The sequence below is a fragment of the Vespula pensylvanica genome, chromosome 10 (assembly GCF_014466175.1).
Source record: "Vespula pensylvanica isolate Volc-1 chromosome 10, ASM1446617v1, whole genome shotgun sequence".
NCBI lineage: Eukaryota > Metazoa > Arthropoda > Insecta > Hymenoptera > Vespidae > Vespula > Vespula pensylvanica.
The window spans coordinates 8,256,414-8,274,889 of record NC_057694.1 but is presented as its reverse complement, the minus strand read 5'-3'; the positions used below and the strand labels follow the sequence as shown (position 1 = coordinate 8,274,889).

Below are 18,476 nucleotides of genomic sequence, written 5' to 3'. Positions count from 1 at the left end.
GATAATTATGCATTTATTGCGAACGTAGCCAAATCTTATTCGGGCGTTTTCCAACGTTATGATTGGTTAACAAAGGAGAAGAAATTTCTATTTTTTATAACAATTATTTACAACTGCAACATAATACGAATATTGCATATAATTTGGATTTTTGGAAACTTGATTTCTATTATGGAAAAAGAAAAAAAAGAATAAAAAAAGAAAAAGAAAAAACACTGAAAGAGATCCCTAAACCCGTATAGAGACATTTAGAATTGAATTATTAATAGTATGTTCTTCTCATTGATTTTTTTTCTAGCATAGGTCTGCTGCGATTCGCGTAAACAGCCATGTATTAACCGAACAAAATATGTGTGTGATAAACTTAGGTGTGTGTGTGTGTGTGTGTGTGTCACACACAGAAAAGAAGCGAGATAGTACAGTAAGCATTACGAGATTCTGCAGAAACAGAAAAAGATCAATTGTCAAATATCATGGAACCATTGTCAAAGAAATTAAAAACTGTTGACGATCCCGAAAGTGAAATTAACGTTATTAAAAGTGATGATATCGAAAAATATGAAATGCATGCAAGCTTAGAATTTGATAATCACGAAAGTGTAATTAACTTGGACGATAAATGGGACGAAAAAAAAGAAAATCCAATTTTTTTAACAGATGAGGAGTCATTTGTATTTCCACCTGACAATGATATATCTGATATGTTGGAAGGCATCGACTACAGTGGTTCGTTACCAACTATTACCGAACGTTACTTTTCTACGTATTATAAAGTTGACGTTCAAAGACCCGGAGACGATATGTGTATCAGAATACACAGTAATCGTATCTGTTTAATTTCGTTAGCACCGAGCCATAATATTTTTCAAAATGATAACAAAATATTAAAGGTCGATTACAAAGTAAGTGATAAGTTAGACAGAATGCTAAATAAGGTGTCTGGAAAAAGTAAACATGGTGCTCAACCTTTACAAGTTAATTCTAACATTTGTGCAATATCATGTTCGGATGGACAAATATACACAATAAAGTGCTGTATTATTGGAAAATTAATAGAAGTTAACGAAATATTGTTGCATTATCCTGAACTTTTAAAGGAACCACCGCACAAAGGTGGATACTTGGCTCTTGTGCTGCCTAATTTAAAGCTATTGGATAAAATAAAAGATACGTTACTAACATTAGAGGAATATAAAACGTTTATACTCTCTCGATCTAAGATCTAAATTTTCTAATAATCGATTATATAAAGACAATAATATGATTTGCCTTCAACGAAAGTATAAAACTTAAATTAATAAAAATACATATATAAGATTATAATTATTTTTGATATGACGGTCCGTATATGAAATTTTAATAAGAACAATATCTTCAATCGTATATTTCGGTAAAAGGCTCTAAATGATCTTATTTCATATAAGGATCGTAAAAGACGGAAAAGAGGGTAGAAAACGAAAGATGGAGAGAGAACCGTACGAGTGACAAGTATCGTGTATTTCCTTTCCTAGATTAAATTACATATATCGGAGAATTATAAATTCGGTAAATTTCACTAATCAATGGCACTCTAACAACTTGTATCTTTATTTTATACAATCTTTTTCCCCATCTTGCTTATTTTTTTGATCTTGCTTCTTTGGAAGGTCTTTCAATAAATTGCTCAAAATAATACCTGCGAAAATCATCATTCCTATTCTCTGATTAGATATAAATTTTTGAGCGCAATCCTTGGGATTATCGATATCTAAAGTACATATCTAAAACCAGATATATATGTATATGTACATATTACACGTACGTGCTTTGTTCATAGCAATATATGTTAATTGATGTAATATATATTAATCGCAATGATAATTGTTTACCTGATTGACAAGATGCTTTCCAGTTAATCCCACTGCAACGTAATATGGCCAAGTTTGCGTAGTTACAATACCAGATGTTATTAATCCTGCCATCATAGTTATGCCAAATGCTGACAAATACAGTTTTGTTTTATCTCCGAACTTTAACGCGGTCGATTTAATGCTTAGTAGTAGATCGTCTACCTTATCCTAATATAATAGTATTCTTAATAATGTGATAATACTCTTAAACGTCATGGAAACGATCAAATGCATCTACGCTTACTTGGTGAGCATAAATGGTATCGTATATGATAGTCCAACAAACTCCAGCAGCATAAAGCGGTAGGCATACGGACCAATCGCACGACTCTCGTACTGCGGACCATCCTAAGAGAGCACCCCAATTGAAAGTCATTCCCAATATAAATTGAGGCCAATATGTTATTCTTTTCATCAAAGGATAAATTATTACTAAACCTGCAATAAGTAATAAATATAATATTTATGTGTTTACACGTTTAATCTTGTTTATCTTTATTCTTTCGTTCATCGATAGGCAACAACCTAAAGAACTTGCGCCGAGTAAAACGCTATACCAGTTTAATTGTAATAACACAAGTAAACCTAAACTCAATTGTCCTCCAAGAAAAATTAACGACTGTAAATATGTAAGTTGTCCAGTTGCCAAAGGCCTATCCTTTGTTCTTGCTACCTAACAAAAATTTTACATATTTTATAGAGTATTATAAAACTGTAAGATGATAATAAGTCGGTCGATAGTTCAAATACCATTTTGTCGATATCTTTATCCCACATATCGTTTATGGTACAACCAGCACCACGCATTATAAATGCGCCTATTCCAAATAATGTCAGTAGCTTAAAGTCCGGTAAACAGGATGGAGGTGCTGCCATAGCTATACTCCAACCGCAAGGCCAAAATAACAACCATGATCCTGGAAACGCAAGCTCGTTTATTAATATCTATAATAATTATAGTCGAGTCCAACTAATATATCTTACCAATAGGTTTATCTATTCTCATAAGCCTCATGTATGGTTGTATTTTTGGGGAAGAATTATTAAGTATTCTCGCCGCTAATCCTGAATATCTTCTCTCCTGACAATCGGATAAATTAATATAACACAATGTATTTAAGCCTAACAAAGGTTTAACTTTGTCATCTATGTCAAAGTGTATTTTATATTTGTACTTAATTTTGATAGAGGATAAAGTACTAAAATTCTTAAAAGAACATAAACTGCTTAAAGCTATCTTGATCTGTTTCTGATTAGAGTTATTAATATATGTTGACAATCCATAAAATGCACCCAGTTTCTGACCACCTCTTATTAATAACATGGTTTTATATCTTATCTGAAATGTACGTTTAATAAAAGAAGAATTGGAATAGAACATATTAAATGTGTATATATATATATATATATATATATATATATATATATACACATATATATAAATTACACACACATAAATTAGCTAAAAAATCAATAAACGAATTAAGATAATATAAATGATGTTATATAAACGTATGCCAATTACCTTGGGTTGATAAAATTAAATCAATCTACCCGCATTAGGTTAATATTCTCAAATCATAGATCCTATTTTAATTTCAACGATTTAATGCCAATACAAGATGACAATAATGATATATATGGCATATCTATTTAAAATCTATTTATTTAAAAAGTTCGCATGACAAGTCACATTATGATACAATCTTCAGAGTTCGAATACCGAACGAAATCATATTCGCCTAATAAAGACTGCTGCATGTACTGCTATATTCATGGATTATATAAAATTCGTTGTTATTGCAAAAGAACGAAAATTTAAATAAGATAATAGAACTTGTCGCTAAGAATTTTAGTTTTTGCAACAATTTTATTTTTTAATAACAATTTCCTATCTTATCATTCCTATCTTATCAATTTTTAAATTATATGAATCTACGTATATACGAGACATCGCGCTCGTAAAGAGTATACATCCCTCTTGTCACGAGGGAATGAGTTATATAAGTTACGTATAATATATGTGTAGATATATAGAGAAATGTAGAGGAGAAAGAGAGAGAAATACTAGTGCTGCTCTCTACAGCGGATTGGCTCGAAAGAATTAAATATAAATGTACGAGTTGAATAACTCGAACTTTTTCTTAAGAGAAATACTTGACTTCAGTACCGCAGATTCGGCTCATGTTCCTTGAATGTTTTCCGAATATCTGGACCGATTATGTGGACTCTCATTTGTCTTTAGGCGCATTGTTTATAAATGATTCTTACCAACTACTCAACAATAAAAATAACTATACGTTGCAGTTGGATCGTAATTCATGGCTCGTCGCTCGCATAGCTTTCCCCAATATTTCGTATTGGATTATTTAATATTTTTTTATTTAATAAAATATTATTGCAAAAAGTTAATGATATTAAAAATATTAAAAAATAACGTTACGAAGCAGCGATCAAAGAGAAAACAAGCTTGCATCATAAGTTTGCGACTTTATAATAAATTGTCATAAGCTTTAAAACTGGCACGAGCGTGATGGTCTAATACGACTTTTTATTACAAGACACAAATCCGTTAATATTAGGAATATTTTATTAAATGACGCAAAAAAAAAAAATAATATATGAAAAATTTATGATACATATTTGACAGAAATAAATCTGTTTTAATTTTATTATACAATGCCCATTCATATGTTGATAACTCTTGACAATTTTTGTACTCTGTTAAGGAGCAAGTCTCCTTGCTTTACCATTGCTTGGTATTGCCAATTTTTACTATCTGGGCGATTAGTTTCTACTACTCCGCCGACACGATCAACCTTACAATGTAATCTTCCAGCTGCGATAAATCGCGATAATTCCCTGCAAATAGAGAGAATGCAGATATTAAAATGCGTGTCGATCGAATGTATTGATTAATGATGAAGAAATTCCAAAAAAGAAAAAAAAAAAAAACTAGTAAGTTACAGAAAAGATCATAGCTTACTGATCTATATATTCTACGGTAACGCCAAATGCTTCTGCCATATAATGCAACGTTAAAGAGCGGTACGACTCTAATAACTGTGTGTACGCAAGAATGCGCATTTCTCTAACGTAATATCTGTAATGTGGAAATATCAAATAATCCCTTCTTAATAATCCTTCAACTTGCGCTGAAAAAAGTAATAAAATCAAGATAATGACCGAACAAAGGAGAGAAAGAGAATATTTTGGTGACTGTATTACTTGTAATAGTTACCAAGATTTTTGAAGAATTCAGCATAGTGACAATTGTACAAAGAAAACAGATAATCCTTAACGTCCGAATTGCTGTGCAATACTTCTAAAATTTCTGATCCTTTAATGATCTTATCGCGCAACTCATTCCTTGGTAAACTTATCATACTTAAATAAACAGTGTATCTTACAAACGTATTGTAATCCATAAGTTCGTAACTCGTAAATGTACTTATCGTGTCCAAAAAAAAGTTTGCTGCTTCTTTAAAATCACGTACTGCTATACAATAAGTCCCCTGATATACTTTCAAGCGATTTCGTCTATCCCAATCGCCACCTTCTTCGATCAAACTAAAAATTTATAAAATTTTCTATACATAAATACGGCGTATGTTTTTGCTAAATTCAGATGCGCTCGTATGCGTACGCGTTTGTACACACCTTTTAGCCTTTTCTATATTCCTTGTTATATGATCGTGATCCAAATAAAACAAACCGATTCTGATATTATGAAATACAATATCTAATCTATGACCCAAAGATACGGTTTTGTCATAAGTTTTTCTAAACGCCGTTATCGCTCCTTCTTTATCTCCAATTCGGCAAAGATGTTCGGATTTTTTAAGATTAGCTTCTCGTACCTCCATTTCTCCTAAATTTTTTTCAGCATCCTCAATCGCACCGTCCAGCTCTTTCAATTGTTCCGCATTACGAGCCCTCATGTTAGCCAAAAGCGCTTCGTCTACTATCCAACTCAGATCTTTACAAACTTCTTCGTAAAATGGTGCCATATCTGTCGAATATAAAATACCGTGCTCCGGTTAATCAGTAATAGGACGTATCCTTTTTCTGTATGAAACAAAGGATGGCGTAGCATGTGTTCCCCAGAGGTTTAATATTTTGTTAAAAAAATAATTGGGATATTAATTTGAGATATCGTAGAATAATATCTTGTAGTCTCTTTTAAATCTTATTACGTTAACGTTATTAACGTAAATAATAAAAATTCGCACGACGAAATCTGAAAGATAGTTAAATATAAGAAGAGGGGGGCGAAGAGAAAAATGCAAACTCACTTTCCGCTTTAATGGCATCGAGCAGTTTTGTTTTCAAATACGGATCATCGTGATGTTCTGGAAGACTTAATAGAAATTTAATTTGGGCCAATTCTAAATTGGGATTTTTTTCCAATCCTTCCTCTTCTAGATTTTCCAACGGCATTATTAAGGTCGATTAATAAACTGACATAGACAGAATCAAGACACGACTAAGAGTCCAACGATACACCAGAAACGTACTGACACATAGAACGGGTCGAGAAGCGATCTCGATCGCTTGAAGATGTGAAACTGAAAGATAAAGACGTAAACGTTAAATTTACCATATTCCATTTCTTTCTAGCAAAATGTGATTGGTCAATACCGTAATCGTCGGCCTAGTATATTCTGCGTTAAACTACCATTGTGATCGATAAAAGACTAGCTTTTAGCGCCAATCGAACGTACGTCTGACGATTTCTAATTTTTTTTCGTTTCTAAAGAGATAATTCCCGAAGAAGAGATGTGAAAGGTATATGGTATGAAGATACATAAGAGAATGACCTTGTCGTTAGCGTGTTTTATCGTATCGAAATATCCTCCTCGATAAAATACTCTGGTTTATTCATGACTATCTATAATTTAACAAAACGGAATCGCTTCCTTCCTTGTGCACTGAGTGAAGGATATGAAGTGAAGGATATATGACGTTTCATCTGCTCGATATTTTTAATGAATCTAAACATTTCCTGTGAAAATAATAAATGTGTAAAATTTAAAGGCAATTTGAATGACAAATATTAAGACGTTGTGCGTGGTGTTTTATAATATATACATACGTATATATACAATTTGTATATATATGAATATATGTAGACACACACACACACACACACACACGCGCGCGTCGATATTGCAAAGAAGCAGTAACTTTGTTTAATTAAATCGCTCTCGTGAGATTGTCATATCGATGATAACTATGCGTATTGTTTTAAGTAACCGTTGGATAGAAAAGATTCCTCCTTATAACGCTTTAATGACGTCTATAGCTTTTCGTTTGGTGCAATCCAAATGTAAATCATGTGCATATTCGAAAATGAAAACGCATTACGATACATTAGAAGTATCACCGAACGCTACTCGAAACGAAATAAAATCAGCTTATTATAAATTGAGCATGCTATATCATCCTGATAGAAATAAGTCCGAATTTGCAAACAGAAAATTTCAAAATATTTCACAGGCATATGATGTATTAAACAATTATCAAACACGCAAGCGTTATGATAGGTCCATTATGGTGAAACAAAACATCCAGGAAAATATTCCTAAAACCACTTATGTATATGCTTCTATTTATAAAAGTAAGATAGATCCTACAGAAAAAAACAAACGCTTTAACTTCGATGAATGGACTCGTCAACATTACGGCGAAACGTTATATAGAAAGAAAAAAGAAGAAAAATTTACAAAAGCAAGCGTTGCAACGAGTGAAAATGAAAGCGATAAAGAACTCATCGTTTTATACGTTGCTATATTATCTTTAATAATATATTTTGTTTTAAAATTTATATCAACTGTTGATTATGATGTACCACGAAAAAAAAAAACAACATGACAAAGTATAATTTTAAATACATTGTATAGTCAAATTGTCCAAGAATAGCAATTTATTGCTAATTTTTAAATAAAAGTTATAACTAACAACATATATAGTGCACGCTTAAATGTAATGTAAATAGTTGTAAATAATTAGATATGCAAAAGGAGCATTTTATTGTATCATTTTCTTAACGCCTGATGAAATGACAATTGTAATCAAACAAGATAACGGAGAATCGATATCAATCAAATAAGATATACGTATATCTAAGCTACTCTTGGAGAAAAAGAATTTTTCGTGATATAGGCTGTAAATATTCGTTAATGCGATTAATCCCCAAATATGAGAATATAACTATTCTGGTAAAATTCAAACGATAATAATAATAATTTTCAAAGCTTCATAAAAATGATGAAACATACGAGGAAAACGAAAGTTTGCATCATTTTTACAAAAATCCAAACTCTTAAAAATATTTTAATTTTCTTTTGTATTTTCGAAATACAGGATTACAAGTATTCGTACGTGCCACGTACAACACCTCTTTCGTGTGTATACACATTATTTACAAAAGGAAAAGAAAAAAGAAAAGAAAGATCAAAAGGTAAGAGAACGGAAACAACATACAGGTCTATTCAATATGGTCTATAAAGAGAAGGACCCGATGGTACGGGCATTGGCATTGATACCGGTCCTGTCGGGTAGGGTATGGAAGGTGCAATAACAGTAAAGTTAGAAGTAAAATATGATGAAGCCTGCGACGATTTTCGCATTATTTCTCTGATCTTATCGACTTTAACTTTACGTAGGTGCATTAATTTTCGTCTAGATAAAAATTGTTCTAAAAATTCATCCACCTCTATATCGCCAGCTAAAAATTTTTCAGCCACTTTCTGAAATATAAGATTTAATGATTTTACAAATTAATGATTTTTCTTTAACTTAGTTATAAGAATAGTCGTATCTTTTTACCTCCGATTCTTCCTCAATTTCTGCAGCAGCTGCTTGCAAAAGGTCTAATGCCGTGTCAACTGTCATAGCTCCCGATCTATCCTCTATAAGCAAGACAAATATATTCTCTTTTATCTCTTTGATTATAGAAAGAAATGTGCACGTCGCTTGTATTATCGGGCGATTTTCAATAATTACTATAATTTATTAAAGAACACTTGAATATTCTTTTGAGAGCCTATTTATAAAAATTAATTAACGTTGTATAATATTTTTTGAAAAACGTACTCATCTCGTTGAGTTTTTCCTTGACGCTGATGCATAATTGATGTCCTTTGTCGCTAAGCTCTTTCAAAATCTGTTTACCTTCTTCCAATTCTGGTTGTTTCGAAAGATTAAATTCCGCTAACGATCTATTGCTTGCCATAAGTACTTCTTTTTCGGTTTCAAGTTCTTTAAACTAATTTCGACAAAATAGTTTTTAAGTCGGTTATATCATTCAGGATCTATCTATATAGAATATATATTAAACAGCAACGCGTACAATAAACGTATTAACTGGATATACCTGTTTTATGTCCTTTACAATGTCTTCAAACTTGCTATCGTCGTTTAATATATCTTTTAATTCTTCATTACTTAAAAGTGTCAACAAACCTAATGCCGCAGGTATATCGGGTTCCTGACTCGATTTATACATTTTTCGATATTTTTTCTTTTTCAACGATCAATTTATAGGGACGAATGGTTACCATCTAGATATTTAAAGTTTGCTACTGCAAATAAAATGAATCTTATTATGTATGCGCTCATATGTGTAAGTACGAAGATTCGACCGAAGATAAAATCATGATTGTCGAGTATGGCATTCTTTAAACGATTCTTTTTTGTCGCTATATTTCACTTTTGTACGATTATCCGGAAAAATTAATAGTTCACTTAAATACTTAAACGATCTGTATTAGAACGATCCGCGATGACGAATACATCGAAATAATATTTACCTATCGAACGCGACTCGAAAGTACAATGATATACTCGTTGATCGCGTTTCTGTAAATATGTAGCAATAACTTTGAGACTACAGGACAATTTCGCTTACTATGTATAAATATATACGTGTGTGTACAATCTTATGTAATAATAAAAAAGATATTTGGATAAATATTTATCGATAATATAGAAAATTAATGTTCACCAACAAACAACTAGTAATTATACGTATACGTCAACCTTCTTTTTCTTTCATCGTCAGTCACGACGCGTCTGCGCAATCTTAGGGTCGTAATCATAGTGTTTTCTATGTGTCGATGACTTTTGTCGATGACTAATAGCGACACAAATCAAATTGAAAGCACATGCACTGTTACGAATAATATCGTCAGTCGATAAAAGAAGAATCGATCATTCACAGTCGATAAGTTCGTCCTTGAACAATAGAAACTGTATGGGAAAAGAACGAAAAATAAGAAATTAAAAGATCATAATCATCGAGATGTCACGTTGAAGTTATTTTATACGTTTCTATTGATTTAATAATTATATTCAAAGAAATATACATATCAGTGGGCAATTAATTGTAGCATTTTGATTATTTATTTTATCGATCGTGGACGTCCAAGAAATTGTTTAATACCGTTTTAAAGGCGAAGAAACGTCTTTCACATCCACGCCATTAGTACGAAATTTGAAAATATCGCTTCTGCGTGAAAATAACTCTCTGTTCTTGTTTCGAACCTGTCATGACAACATTGAGCTCTCCTCTGCCTCGTCTACGGTATAACCTCGAAGTGAAAATCGAAGACGCTCTGACAACACGTCGGACTGACAACAATCTAAAATGAAACGAAGAGTGTATGCAGAAAACGTTTAATATTTAAAATGTGATAAGAGTGGTTAATTATATAAAAGTTGCTCAACGTTGAAAAATGTACATTGAAACATGCCATCAACGAAAGACAAGTGGGTCAGACGTTTCATTATACCCGAAACTACGCGACACAGAAAAGGTTTTACCATTTACAAAGTCACATCCGTGGTATGATTTTATGTTCTACGATTCGTACATGAAGATAATCAGTGCTTTTACTCGAATCTTTTTGACTTTCAGATATATTTAAAAGCATCTAGAGAGGAAGTATCCAAGGTATCCGTTTGGAAACGTTACAATGACTTTAAAAAACTCCATTCGGCATTGTATGCCTTACATGCGCATTTTCAAATTAAAGATCCTTTTCCTCCGTTCACAAAGTCTAAATTTTTTGGAAGATTCGAAGTTGAGGTCGTTCAAGAAAGAAAGAACAGCGCGTTGAAGTTCTTAGATTTTATCGGGAAACATCAGTGCTTGTATACGAGCGACACGTTCATTAAATTTTTTGAAAACAGTCTTAACGATAGCAATTTAAACGATCGTTCACAGTCCATCGGCTCTGATACTTCGGAAGACGATCGCAATATCGGTTTAGACAATCCAGTCTTAACGAACAACATCAACGTCATAGAAAGCGCTAATCTTTCGTTGGGTGGTATCCTCGACGGAGAAACAAGATCTTTGGCCATAGAAGAAAATTCGGTTAAATATAATATAGTTGGCCCTTTAAAAGAGTATGAAAAAGAACGTAATACTACTAAGAGCAACAACGGTTTAGGTATAGAGACAAGCGCGTCGAAGGTACAAGACAAACTGGATAATCAGAATAATAAGCACGAGAGTATAAGCGATAGAAGGTACGAAATAAAAAAGACAAGAACGCTAAAAATGAAGAATCCCAAAGTGATACAAGACTGTTCCGATCTTGCGCATACGTGCAAGGACGTTACACATTACATCGTAGTGGCTGCTGCTTACATAAGCGCAGCGTTCAAGCACGAAGCTATCGCGGAATACGAAGAAGCATTTGCCCAGTACAAAATGGGAATCTCAACGTTATTACTCGGCGTTGAGACGGATCCTGACGATGCGAGGAAAATAATAATAAAAGAAAAAGTATCGAAATATTTAGATAGGGCGGAGAAATTGTATAATAGATACCTAAATTGGAATATTTCGGTGCTAAATAAGCCTACGTCGGATCTTAAAAATTACAAAGTATTGAAAATTATAGATTCTGTAATGCTCGTTAAAGATTTACATTCAAATGGCGTTAAAATAGTAAAGAGTATCGAAAAATCGTTATGTAATAAGGAAAATATAAGCAATTACATATTGCGCGGACAAATACCGTTTATGGTACGTTTGCATGCTTATATCGAAACGGAAGCAACGGTATTTCTTATATTGGAATATGCCAAACGTGGTAAATTGTGGGATTTTATAATTAAAAATTACAAATCGCACGACAATTCGATTCTGTTTAAAGGAGATGGTTCGAAAACGCTCGGTATTAGCGATGAATTAGAGGGAATGTTTAATAACGACAACGAAATGGCAACGAGTAGAGAGACAGAACGTCTCTGTACTTACGATGCCGAATCGACAAAGACAAACCGTATTACGTTAAAGGAAGATAATGCACAATGCCAGATGTATAACGTAGATGAAATCCGTGGCAGTGACATGCCTACGACTCAATTGTTAGAAAAAGCACAGAAATTACTACAATCTGTTAACGCTACTTTAAGGAGAAGTAATTCCGTTGCTATTCGATCAAACGAATCAAAAGAATTAATCTATTCGCGAGATGATGTTACGCGAGCAACGGAAAGCGACGGTGTCGTTTGTCGACTTGAACATCGATTGGGCATGACATATAATTGTCAGCCTAGGCGCAATGACAGTAATAATCAGGAGAGAAAAGGAGCGTTCGAATCGATAAAAAGCATTGGAAACGATAATATATCGTCGATATCTATGTCGAAGGAAAATAATTTGAACAAACGTTTGAGTAATAGCTTGGATTTTAGGTTTGACAATGCGCAAGAAAACAATACGTCGGGTAGTACCAGTTCGGACGCATCGAGCAATTCGATAACGGATGATGTCAAACACGAATGTTATTCCGCGTACGCAAGCCAGATCGATAGTCGTTATTTAGAATCTTTGCAAATGGAAGATGCTATCGACGAACGAAGTAACACGTTAACGTCGGAATATTCGAAGGATAATCGTCAAGGTGAAGAGTCTGCCCAAGCGGACAAACGTGTCGGCCCTAACTGCGAGCCAGCGCTTTGGGAAATACCCGAGGAAGTTGTTTGTCGTTGGGCAGCAGAAATTCTTTTAGCGCTCGAAGCATTGCATCAACAAGGAGTTATAATATTTGATTTGAAACCAGAAAAGATTTTATTAGACGATCACGGTCATGTAACGTTAACGTATATCGTACCATACCGTAATATCGAATTAACGAAAATAAGACAAGAATATTCGTCTCCGGAGTTATATATGTTTTCACCTACGACTTCTACTTCACCAGCGACAGACATTTGGAATTATGGAATCATTTTGTACGAGTTACTCACAGGCATTGTATGCTTTCAAATTGATTCAAGTTAAATCATTACAACAGTACCGACGTTATTTAATAATTACACCTTCTCTCGCACATATCTTTACTATTTTCAGAAGTTTAGATCTTTGCACGCCGAACCATTCCGTTCTCATTCCGTCGTTAGCATACCTAGCAAATTGTCGGACAATGCCAGATCTTTGCTTTTAAACGTAAGCGTTGCCACGATATGTTCCGTATTTTTCATCAAACGTACCATTAAATTATTCTTCGTAGATTCTAAAGTACGAGCCAGAAGAACGATTAACTATATCGGACATTAAGAAGCATTATTTCTTTGAAAAGATCGATTGGTCGAGCATGGTATATTCTACGATTTAAAAGGAAACACGATATAATCTTTCGAAAAGATTTAATGAATTTATTAAATGTAATATCTGTTGTAAAGGTAAGCATTAATAATTTTTCTGCAAAGAATTTTGTTGTCATTATTATTATATTGTAAGTTTAACTTAAACATACAATTTGAAAGGACACGAATGAATTTCTTTCAGACGAAAGGATGTGTCGATACAAGTGGTAAAAACAAAATTATAGAAAATGATACGAATTTACTGAAAAGCAAGAATATGTAGAAAGATTGTGTGTGTGTGTACGCATATATATATATATGTATGTATGTATGTATGTATATATATATATATATATATATATATATATATATATATATATATATATATATGTATATGTATGTATGTATGTATGTTGCACCATTCTTTAATATCATTACTTTGATCTAGATTTCTCTGTTCTAGTAACCGTCGACATCCCATCAATGAATCTGGTTGTAAATAATACATTAGCGTTATTGAACATACCATCTTTTAACGATACAACAATAAACTGTGAATGTTTAAAGTGTCTCTTCAACATTGTACCTATATTTTCTGTATGAGAAAGATCTAAAGCTGCGTCTACTTCGTCTAAAATGTAAAGTGGAGCTGGCTTAAATAAAAGCATAGCTAATATCAAAGATAAAGCAACCAACGATCTTTGACCGCCAGACAATTCTCCCAATGACTCTTTCCAAACTCCAGAAAATCCAATTTTGATTTCTAATCCCTCTGTCACCGTTTGATTTTCGGGAGGTAAAAGTTTAGCATCAGCTCCTGGTAACAGAGTATTGAATATTGAACCAAAGTCTCTATTTACCTGTAACGATAAAACGTCGATAGACAGTCTCAACTTACGATTAAAAGCAAATAGAACGGCAAGGTATAGGAAATAAAGAAAAAAGAAAAAGTATATTATTACTTGTTCCCAAGCTTTTAGCAGTGTCTCCTTTTTCTTTTCATCTAAATATTTGATCGTTTCGAGTATCTTCTTTTTATCGCTTTCAACTATCTTTTTCTTTTTCACCATATCATTGTACTGTTCTTCCTCTTTGTCCAAGAGATTAATCGCTCGTGTATTGACGTTACGGCTCAACTTATCACACTGTATCTGCAATTGTTGTAATTTCTGATCCAATTCTTCTGGTTTGTTAACGTTGAAATCGTACATACCACCTGCGATACAACGTATAATATGTATTACGATATACCCTATTATTTTCGATAGATCCCTCCCTACCCCCACCCCTCGCTTACGGCTTACAATGAGATCTCAGACACTCGCTGCCTTCGTTCAATACCTGCTTTGCCAAAGTATTGTTTATCCTCTTCTATCCATTGATACTTTTTTGTCAGTTCGACAACTTTTTGTTTGCAATCTTTGGAATAATTGTTGAACGTATTAATCTCGTGATTTAATTTTTTTATTTCCAATTCCGCCTCGTTGATTAGTTTGACGATATCTTCTTTTCTCGCATTTAACTTTTGCATATCCTCGTTCCGTTGATTTATAATATGCTTTTGCTCTTTAACATTAGCTTTTAAACGCTCTACCGTGGCATTACTTTCCTTGAGTTCCTCTTCGAAACCACGTGCGATTTCATGGAGCTCGATCGATTTTTCGTTTGCCTTATTCAATTGTTCTCTACCAGTTTCGATAGTTTTTTTTAACTCTTTTATCTCCAATTCGAGCGTTTCCGACTCCTGTTCCCGTTTCTGCCACTCGGCACGACTCTTTTCAGCTTTCCTTTTAAGGGTCGTTAATAGATTTTCGGATTCCTTTAATTGCTTCTCGCGAATATTTATAGCGTCTTTCAATTGACATTCCAATTCCTTAGTCCTTCTTTCGTTATCACTTTCCAAAGCTTTTGCCGCATTCATACGTTCTATCAACTTGTCGATATTTGCCTTCAATAATTCTACCTGGAGAAAAGAAAGAAATAATGATAATAAAGACGAAAGGCCTCGAATTAAAAAATTAATTTATACTCCGATCCGAGATATTTGAAAAATATCTAAAAGAAATCTCTAAATATGATGTACCTCCTCCTTAATCTTGTGATGCGTCGTTTGCTGTAATCTTTGCCGTACCATTTCGACTTCGTACTTGTGCAAATCAAATCGTTCTTTCAACGACGCATACCGTTCTTCCGCCTTCTGAGCGATCACTAGATCTCTTTCGATCTCCGCCAAACGTTGCTGTTTCTGTTTTAATAAATTCTGCGTTATCTTTAATTCTTCTACTTTAAGGAGAACGGATCCTGTTTTAGATGGTGCACCACCGGACAATGTACCGGCAGGATCAAAAATGTCACCTTCTATGGTTACACACTTTTTCATTATTTTTTCATGAAAAGCTATCCTCTTTGCGGTTTCCATATCTTTACATATAAAAATCTGTCCGAATATCCAAGTCATCGCAGGTCTGATTTCTTCCGGAAAATCAATAAGCGACAAAGCCGATCGAACCTTATCGGCGCCAACCAAATTTTCCGCAAATTCGATTATATGTTGCTCCATTGGTCTTCCATTTATTTTGTTAAGAGGAATAATCGTGACACGTTGTTGTAGCTGACCGTGTTGCAGTAATCTTTTACTCGTATTTTCTGTATCAACTATTACGTTGTAAAGCTAAATAGACGCAAAGAATTTTTATATAATTTTATGAGAAAAAAAATCTGAAAATGTGTCCGATTTGTATCGCATATTTACACGTACACGTGTAATATCGTTGTAAACTATGTATAACTATTTACATACCTTTCCGCTCGCGGCCACGTCCAAAGCGTATGCGGTATCCTTATTTTTAATCGTTAATAGCGTACATACCAATCCCTTAACAGAATTCTCTTTAAAATGGGGATCTGGCATTTTGTAATGAAACCTTAGTTGAGGATATTGCAATTCAAATTGATCTATTTTCTCTTGCAGAGATCTTATATCACATTTTAACGAATGTTTTTGCGTTTGAAGCTCTTCCAAGTGGCCCTCTTTGCAATTGATCTTTTTTAATTCGTTTTCCAAATTCTTCAACTCCTTTTCCTTCTTCTCAAGATCTTTGTTATCCTTTATGTATTCACCTTCCGTATTGTGCATGTCCTTTAATTTTACGTGCAATTGACTTTTAGCATGATCCAACGTCATTTGCGACTGTTTGAGTTCTGTTTGCGCTTGGGTTACACCTTGTTTGGCACATATCAATTGTTGTTCCAAGGTCGCATTTTCACCGTCCTCGGTTTGTAACAATCCCGAACTGATCTTTTGATATTTCTCTTGGGCAACCATTAATGCCTCAGAATCTTTTTCCTCCTCCTCTTTTAATTGTTGAAACAAGCTACCAACCTTTTCAAATTCTTTTTCTTTAACGAGCAACATTTCCTCGTCCTCGGTAATATTAATTTTCAATTGTTCTGCCGCCTTTTTTGCAGCTTTAATGTCTTCTTTATTACTATTAGATCGGGCTGCTACTTTAAATTGTACTTTCTCCGCATCTTTTAAATCACCTTCTAACTTTTCTAACCTTCCCCCAAATTCCTAAAAAAGAAGATTCGTTATGAGCGAAGCGTAGAGTGTAAATACTAATAGTTGCAATAAAAGTCTAAAATATTTGTAGACGTGTAAAAAATAAAAATCAAAAGAAATAAAGAAAAGAATTGTCTTGTATAAATAGCAAGGTATTTATAGACATGCAAACTATGCGCATTGGATGGAGCTTTTTAAGCGGTGGCATCACTTATCTACTAACCGCATCTCTTATCTTACTAATTTTGGCTAATTTATCGTCAATTTCTTTGATCTCTTCTTTCCCGTTATCAATATCTTTTATTTTTTCATTTACTGTATTTTTAATCAAGCGTATATCATTTTCCGCCTTTTCATTGTGGTTTAAAGCCGTGGTATACTTCCAAGCAATGTTTATCCTTTTGTAATGTTCCAATTCTCTTTGCATTCTTTGGAATTCCATATATTGAGATCTCTCCTGCTTGAGTTTATTCAACTTTGGAGCAATTTCTTCTTGTAAAACCTAAAATAATACTGTTTCAACGGTTTATAAAATAAGATATAAAGATAGATTTATAAGAGCTTCTTAGAACGTACATCATTTATTTCTTTCAGTCTATTGTCTTTCTTCTCTATAGTCTTTAGCGCGGTCTGTTTCTTATTCTCGTACATACGTGTTCCTGCAGCTTCCTCGATCATAGATAAAATTTCTGATGGTTTCATATTTAAAACTTTTGTTATTCTACCTTGCATTATCAAAAAGTGTGGATTGTTTACATTTAGTTGTACCGAACAAAACAAATCTTGAACTCTTTTATTAGGCACGTTTGACCCATTGATCAAGTACTTATTTTTTCCACCGATTATTATTTGTCTGGTAATTATAAGTTCTTTATGATGTTCATATCCCATTGGAGATGACTCGCGATCACGATTATCAAATACTATCGTAACAGTTGCTTTCTGTATGCCAGCCTGACCAGACTTGTATACTAGCTCTTGTAAAGATGTAGCGCGTACCTGTATAATTTATAATACACACACATTATAGACGCACCTTCCTTCGCACAAGTGTATACGTAATTAAAAACTGATACTATACACACACACACACACACACGCACACACGATAATATCTAAATTTTCATACATACCTGCCCGAGATTTGTAATACCCAATACAAAACATATAGCGTCCAGAATATTTGATTTTCCACTTCCATTAAATCCTGTGATAGCGTTGAATTCTTTATCAAAACCGGTAATTTCGATTCTTTTGCCGTAAGATTTGAAACCTTCCAACACCATGGACTTTATATACATTGTGAAATAAGATTATATGGTATGTAATACAATGTAAGGAATTATCGTAATATGTGTGTGCGTAAAAAAATATATTGGATCTACGTGAGAATAAGAACGAACAAGAATTAAAGACGA

At 33.4% G+C, this 18,476-nt stretch overlaps 6 protein-coding genes across 11 annotated transcripts; 2 read left to right on the top strand and 4 right to left on the bottom strand.

Annotated features, from left to right (window-relative positions):
- The first annotated feature begins 374 nt into the window (after window positions 1-374).
- On the top strand, window positions 375-1,672 carry LOC122632281 (protein Abitram). The gene has a single exon (XM_043818916.1). It carries the CDS (start codon window positions 474-476, stop codon window positions 1,224-1,226), a length of 753 nt encoding a protein of 250 aa, XP_043674851.1. The 5' UTR covers window positions 375-473; the 3' UTR covers window positions 1,227-1,672.
- LOC122632275 (4-hydroxybenzoate polyprenyltransferase, mitochondrial) lies at window positions 1,477-3,775 on the bottom strand. Of its 3 annotated transcripts, none has more exons than XM_043818906.1 (7): window positions 3,415-3,775; window positions 2,874-3,228; window positions 2,640-2,806; window positions 2,415-2,562; window positions 2,134-2,327; window positions 1,869-2,057; window positions 1,477-1,760 (listed from the first exon to the last, which is right to left on the bottom strand). In XM_043818906.1, the coding sequence occupies exons 2-7, from the start codon at window positions 3,211-3,213 to the stop codon at window positions 1,587-1,589; spliced, it is 1,212 nt and encodes a 403-aa protein (XP_043674841.1). In that variant the 5' UTR covers window positions 3,214-3,228; window positions 3,415-3,775; the 3' UTR covers window positions 1,477-1,586. The 3 variants fall into 3 exon arrangements, with proteins under 3 accessions (XP_043674841.1, XP_043674842.1, XP_043674843.1); XM_043818907.1 differs by having other exon boundaries at window positions 2,874-2,970; window positions 3,415-3,771; XM_043818908.1 differs by lacking the exon at window positions 3,415-3,775 and having other exon boundaries at window positions 2,874-2,970; window positions 3,065-3,206.
- Window positions 3,776-4,461: 686 nt separating this feature from the next.
- On the bottom strand, window positions 4,462-6,454 carry LOC122632276 (26S proteasome non-ATPase regulatory subunit 6). Its single transcript, XM_043818910.1, has 5 exons — window positions 6,185-6,454; window positions 5,550-5,901; window positions 5,131-5,459; window positions 4,876-5,044; window positions 4,462-4,751 (listed from the first exon to the last, which is right to left on the bottom strand). The coding sequence occupies exons 1-5, from the start codon at window positions 6,327-6,329 to the stop codon at window positions 4,577-4,579; spliced, it is 1,170 nt and encodes a 389-aa protein (XP_043674845.1). The 5' UTR covers window positions 6,330-6,454; the 3' UTR covers window positions 4,462-4,576.
- A 1,767-nt stretch (window positions 6,455-8,221) lies between these two features.
- LOC122632282 (vacuolar protein sorting-associated protein 37B) lies at window positions 8,222-9,794 on the bottom strand. The gene is made up of 5 exons (XM_043818918.1): window positions 9,704-9,794; window positions 9,268-9,475; window positions 8,988-9,159; window positions 8,721-8,803; window positions 8,222-8,641 (listed from the first exon to the last, which is right to left on the bottom strand). The coding sequence occupies exons 2-5, from the start codon at window positions 9,397-9,399 to the stop codon at window positions 8,384-8,386; spliced, it is 645 nt and encodes a 214-aa protein (XP_043674853.1). The 5' UTR covers window positions 9,400-9,475; window positions 9,704-9,794; the 3' UTR covers window positions 8,222-8,383.
- A 401-nt stretch (window positions 9,795-10,195) lies between these two features.
- Window positions 10,196-14,183, top strand: LOC122632268 (ribosomal protein S6 kinase delta-1). 2 transcript variants are annotated; one of them, XM_043818894.1, is made up of 6 exons: window positions 10,196-10,737; window positions 10,810-12,429; window positions 12,466-13,164; window positions 13,261-13,356; window positions 13,421-13,592; window positions 13,960-14,183. In XM_043818894.1, the coding sequence occupies exons 1-5, from the start codon at window positions 10,642-10,644 to the stop codon at window positions 13,523-13,525; spliced, it is 2,616 nt and encodes an 871-aa protein (XP_043674829.1). In that variant the 5' UTR covers window positions 10,196-10,641; the 3' UTR covers window positions 13,526-13,592; window positions 13,960-14,183. The 2 variants fall into 2 exon arrangements, with proteins under 2 accessions (XP_043674829.1, XP_043674828.1); XM_043818893.1 differs by lacking the exon at window positions 13,960-14,183 and adding an exon at window positions 13,699-13,798.
- On the bottom strand, window positions 13,852-18,461 carry LOC122632264 (structural maintenance of chromosomes protein 2). 3 transcript variants are annotated; one of them, XM_043818883.1, is made up of 8 exons: window positions 18,192-18,447; window positions 17,635-18,057; window positions 17,282-17,560; window positions 16,297-17,070; window positions 15,580-16,167; window positions 14,838-15,459; window positions 14,459-14,712; window positions 13,896-14,356 (listed from the first exon to the last, which is right to left on the bottom strand). In XM_043818883.1, exons 1-8 carry the CDS (start codon window positions 18,357-18,359, stop codon window positions 13,931-13,933), a joined length of 3,534 nt encoding a protein of 1,177 aa, XP_043674818.1. In that variant the 5' UTR covers window positions 18,360-18,447; the 3' UTR covers window positions 13,896-13,930. The 3 variants fall into 3 exon arrangements, with proteins under 3 accessions (XP_043674820.1, XP_043674818.1, XP_043674819.1); XM_043818885.1 differs by lacking the exon at window positions 18,192-18,447 and having other exon boundaries at window positions 13,852-14,356; window positions 17,282-17,571; window positions 17,635-17,767; XM_043818884.1 differs by lacking the exon at window positions 13,896-14,356 and having other exon boundaries at window positions 14,542-14,712; window positions 14,801-15,459; window positions 18,192-18,461.
- Between the last annotated feature and the right edge of the window lie 15 nt (window positions 18,462-18,476).

Coding starts and splice junctions, on each gene's coding strand:
- LOC122632281 (XM_043818916.1), top strand. CDS start 474: ATGGAACCATTGTCAAAGAAATTAAAAACTGTTGACGATCCCGAAAGT.
- LOC122632275 (XM_043818906.1), bottom strand. CDS start 3,213: ATGTTATTAATAAGAGGTGGTCAGAAACTGGGTGCATTTTATGGATTG. Junction 2,563..2,639: donor ATAAAGATATCGACAAAATG/GTATTTGAACTA, acceptor AATTTTTGTTAG/GTAGCAAGAACAAAGGATAG. Junction 1,761..1,868: donor GAAAGCATCTTGTCAATCAG/GTAAACAATTAT, acceptor ATCTGGTTTTAG/ATATGTACTTTAGATATCGA.
- LOC122632276 (XM_043818910.1), bottom strand. CDS start 6,329: ATGCCGTTGGAAAATCTAGAAGAGGAAGGATTGGAAAAAAATCCCAAT. Junction 5,045..5,130: donor TGAATTCTTCAAAAATCTTG/GTAACTATTACA, acceptor TACTTTTTTCAG/CGCAAGTTGAAGGATTATTA. Junction 4,752..4,875: donor ACCGTAGAATATATAGATCA/GTAAGCTATGAT, acceptor CTCTATTTGCAG/GGAATTATCGCGATTTATCG.
- LOC122632282 (XM_043818918.1), bottom strand. CDS start 9,399: ATGTATAAATCGAGTCAGGAACCCGATATACCTGCGGCATTAGGTTTG. Junction 9,160..9,267: donor TTGTAAAGGACATAAAACAG/GTATATCCAGTT, acceptor TGTCGAAATTAG/TTTAAAGAACTTGAAACCGA. Junction 8,642..8,720: donor AAATTGAGGAAGAATCGGAG/GTAAAAAGATAC, acceptor CTTATATTTCAG/AAAGTGGCTGAAAAATTTTT.
- LOC122632268 (XM_043818894.1), top strand. CDS start 10,642: ATGCCATCAACGAAAGACAAGTGGGTCAGACGTTTCATTATACCCGAA. Junction 10,738..10,809: donor TTTACAAAGTCACATCCGTG/GTATGATTTTAT, acceptor TTTGACTTTCAG/ATATATTTAAAAGCATCTAG. Junction 12,430..12,465: donor GTGTCGTTTGTCGACTTGAA/CATCGATTGGGC, acceptor TGTCAGCCTAGG/CGCAATGACAGTAATAATCA.
- LOC122632264 (XM_043818883.1), bottom strand. CDS start 18,359: ATGTATATAAAGTCCATGGTGTTGGAAGGTTTCAAATCTTACGGCAAA. Junction 17,561..17,634: donor GACTGAAAGAAATAAATGAT/GTACGTTCTAAG, acceptor GTATTATTTTAG/GTTTTACAAGAAGAAATTGC. Junction 15,460..15,579: donor ATCACAAGATTAAGGAGGAG/GTACATCATATT, acceptor TCTTTTCTCCAG/GTAGAATTATTGAAGGCAAA.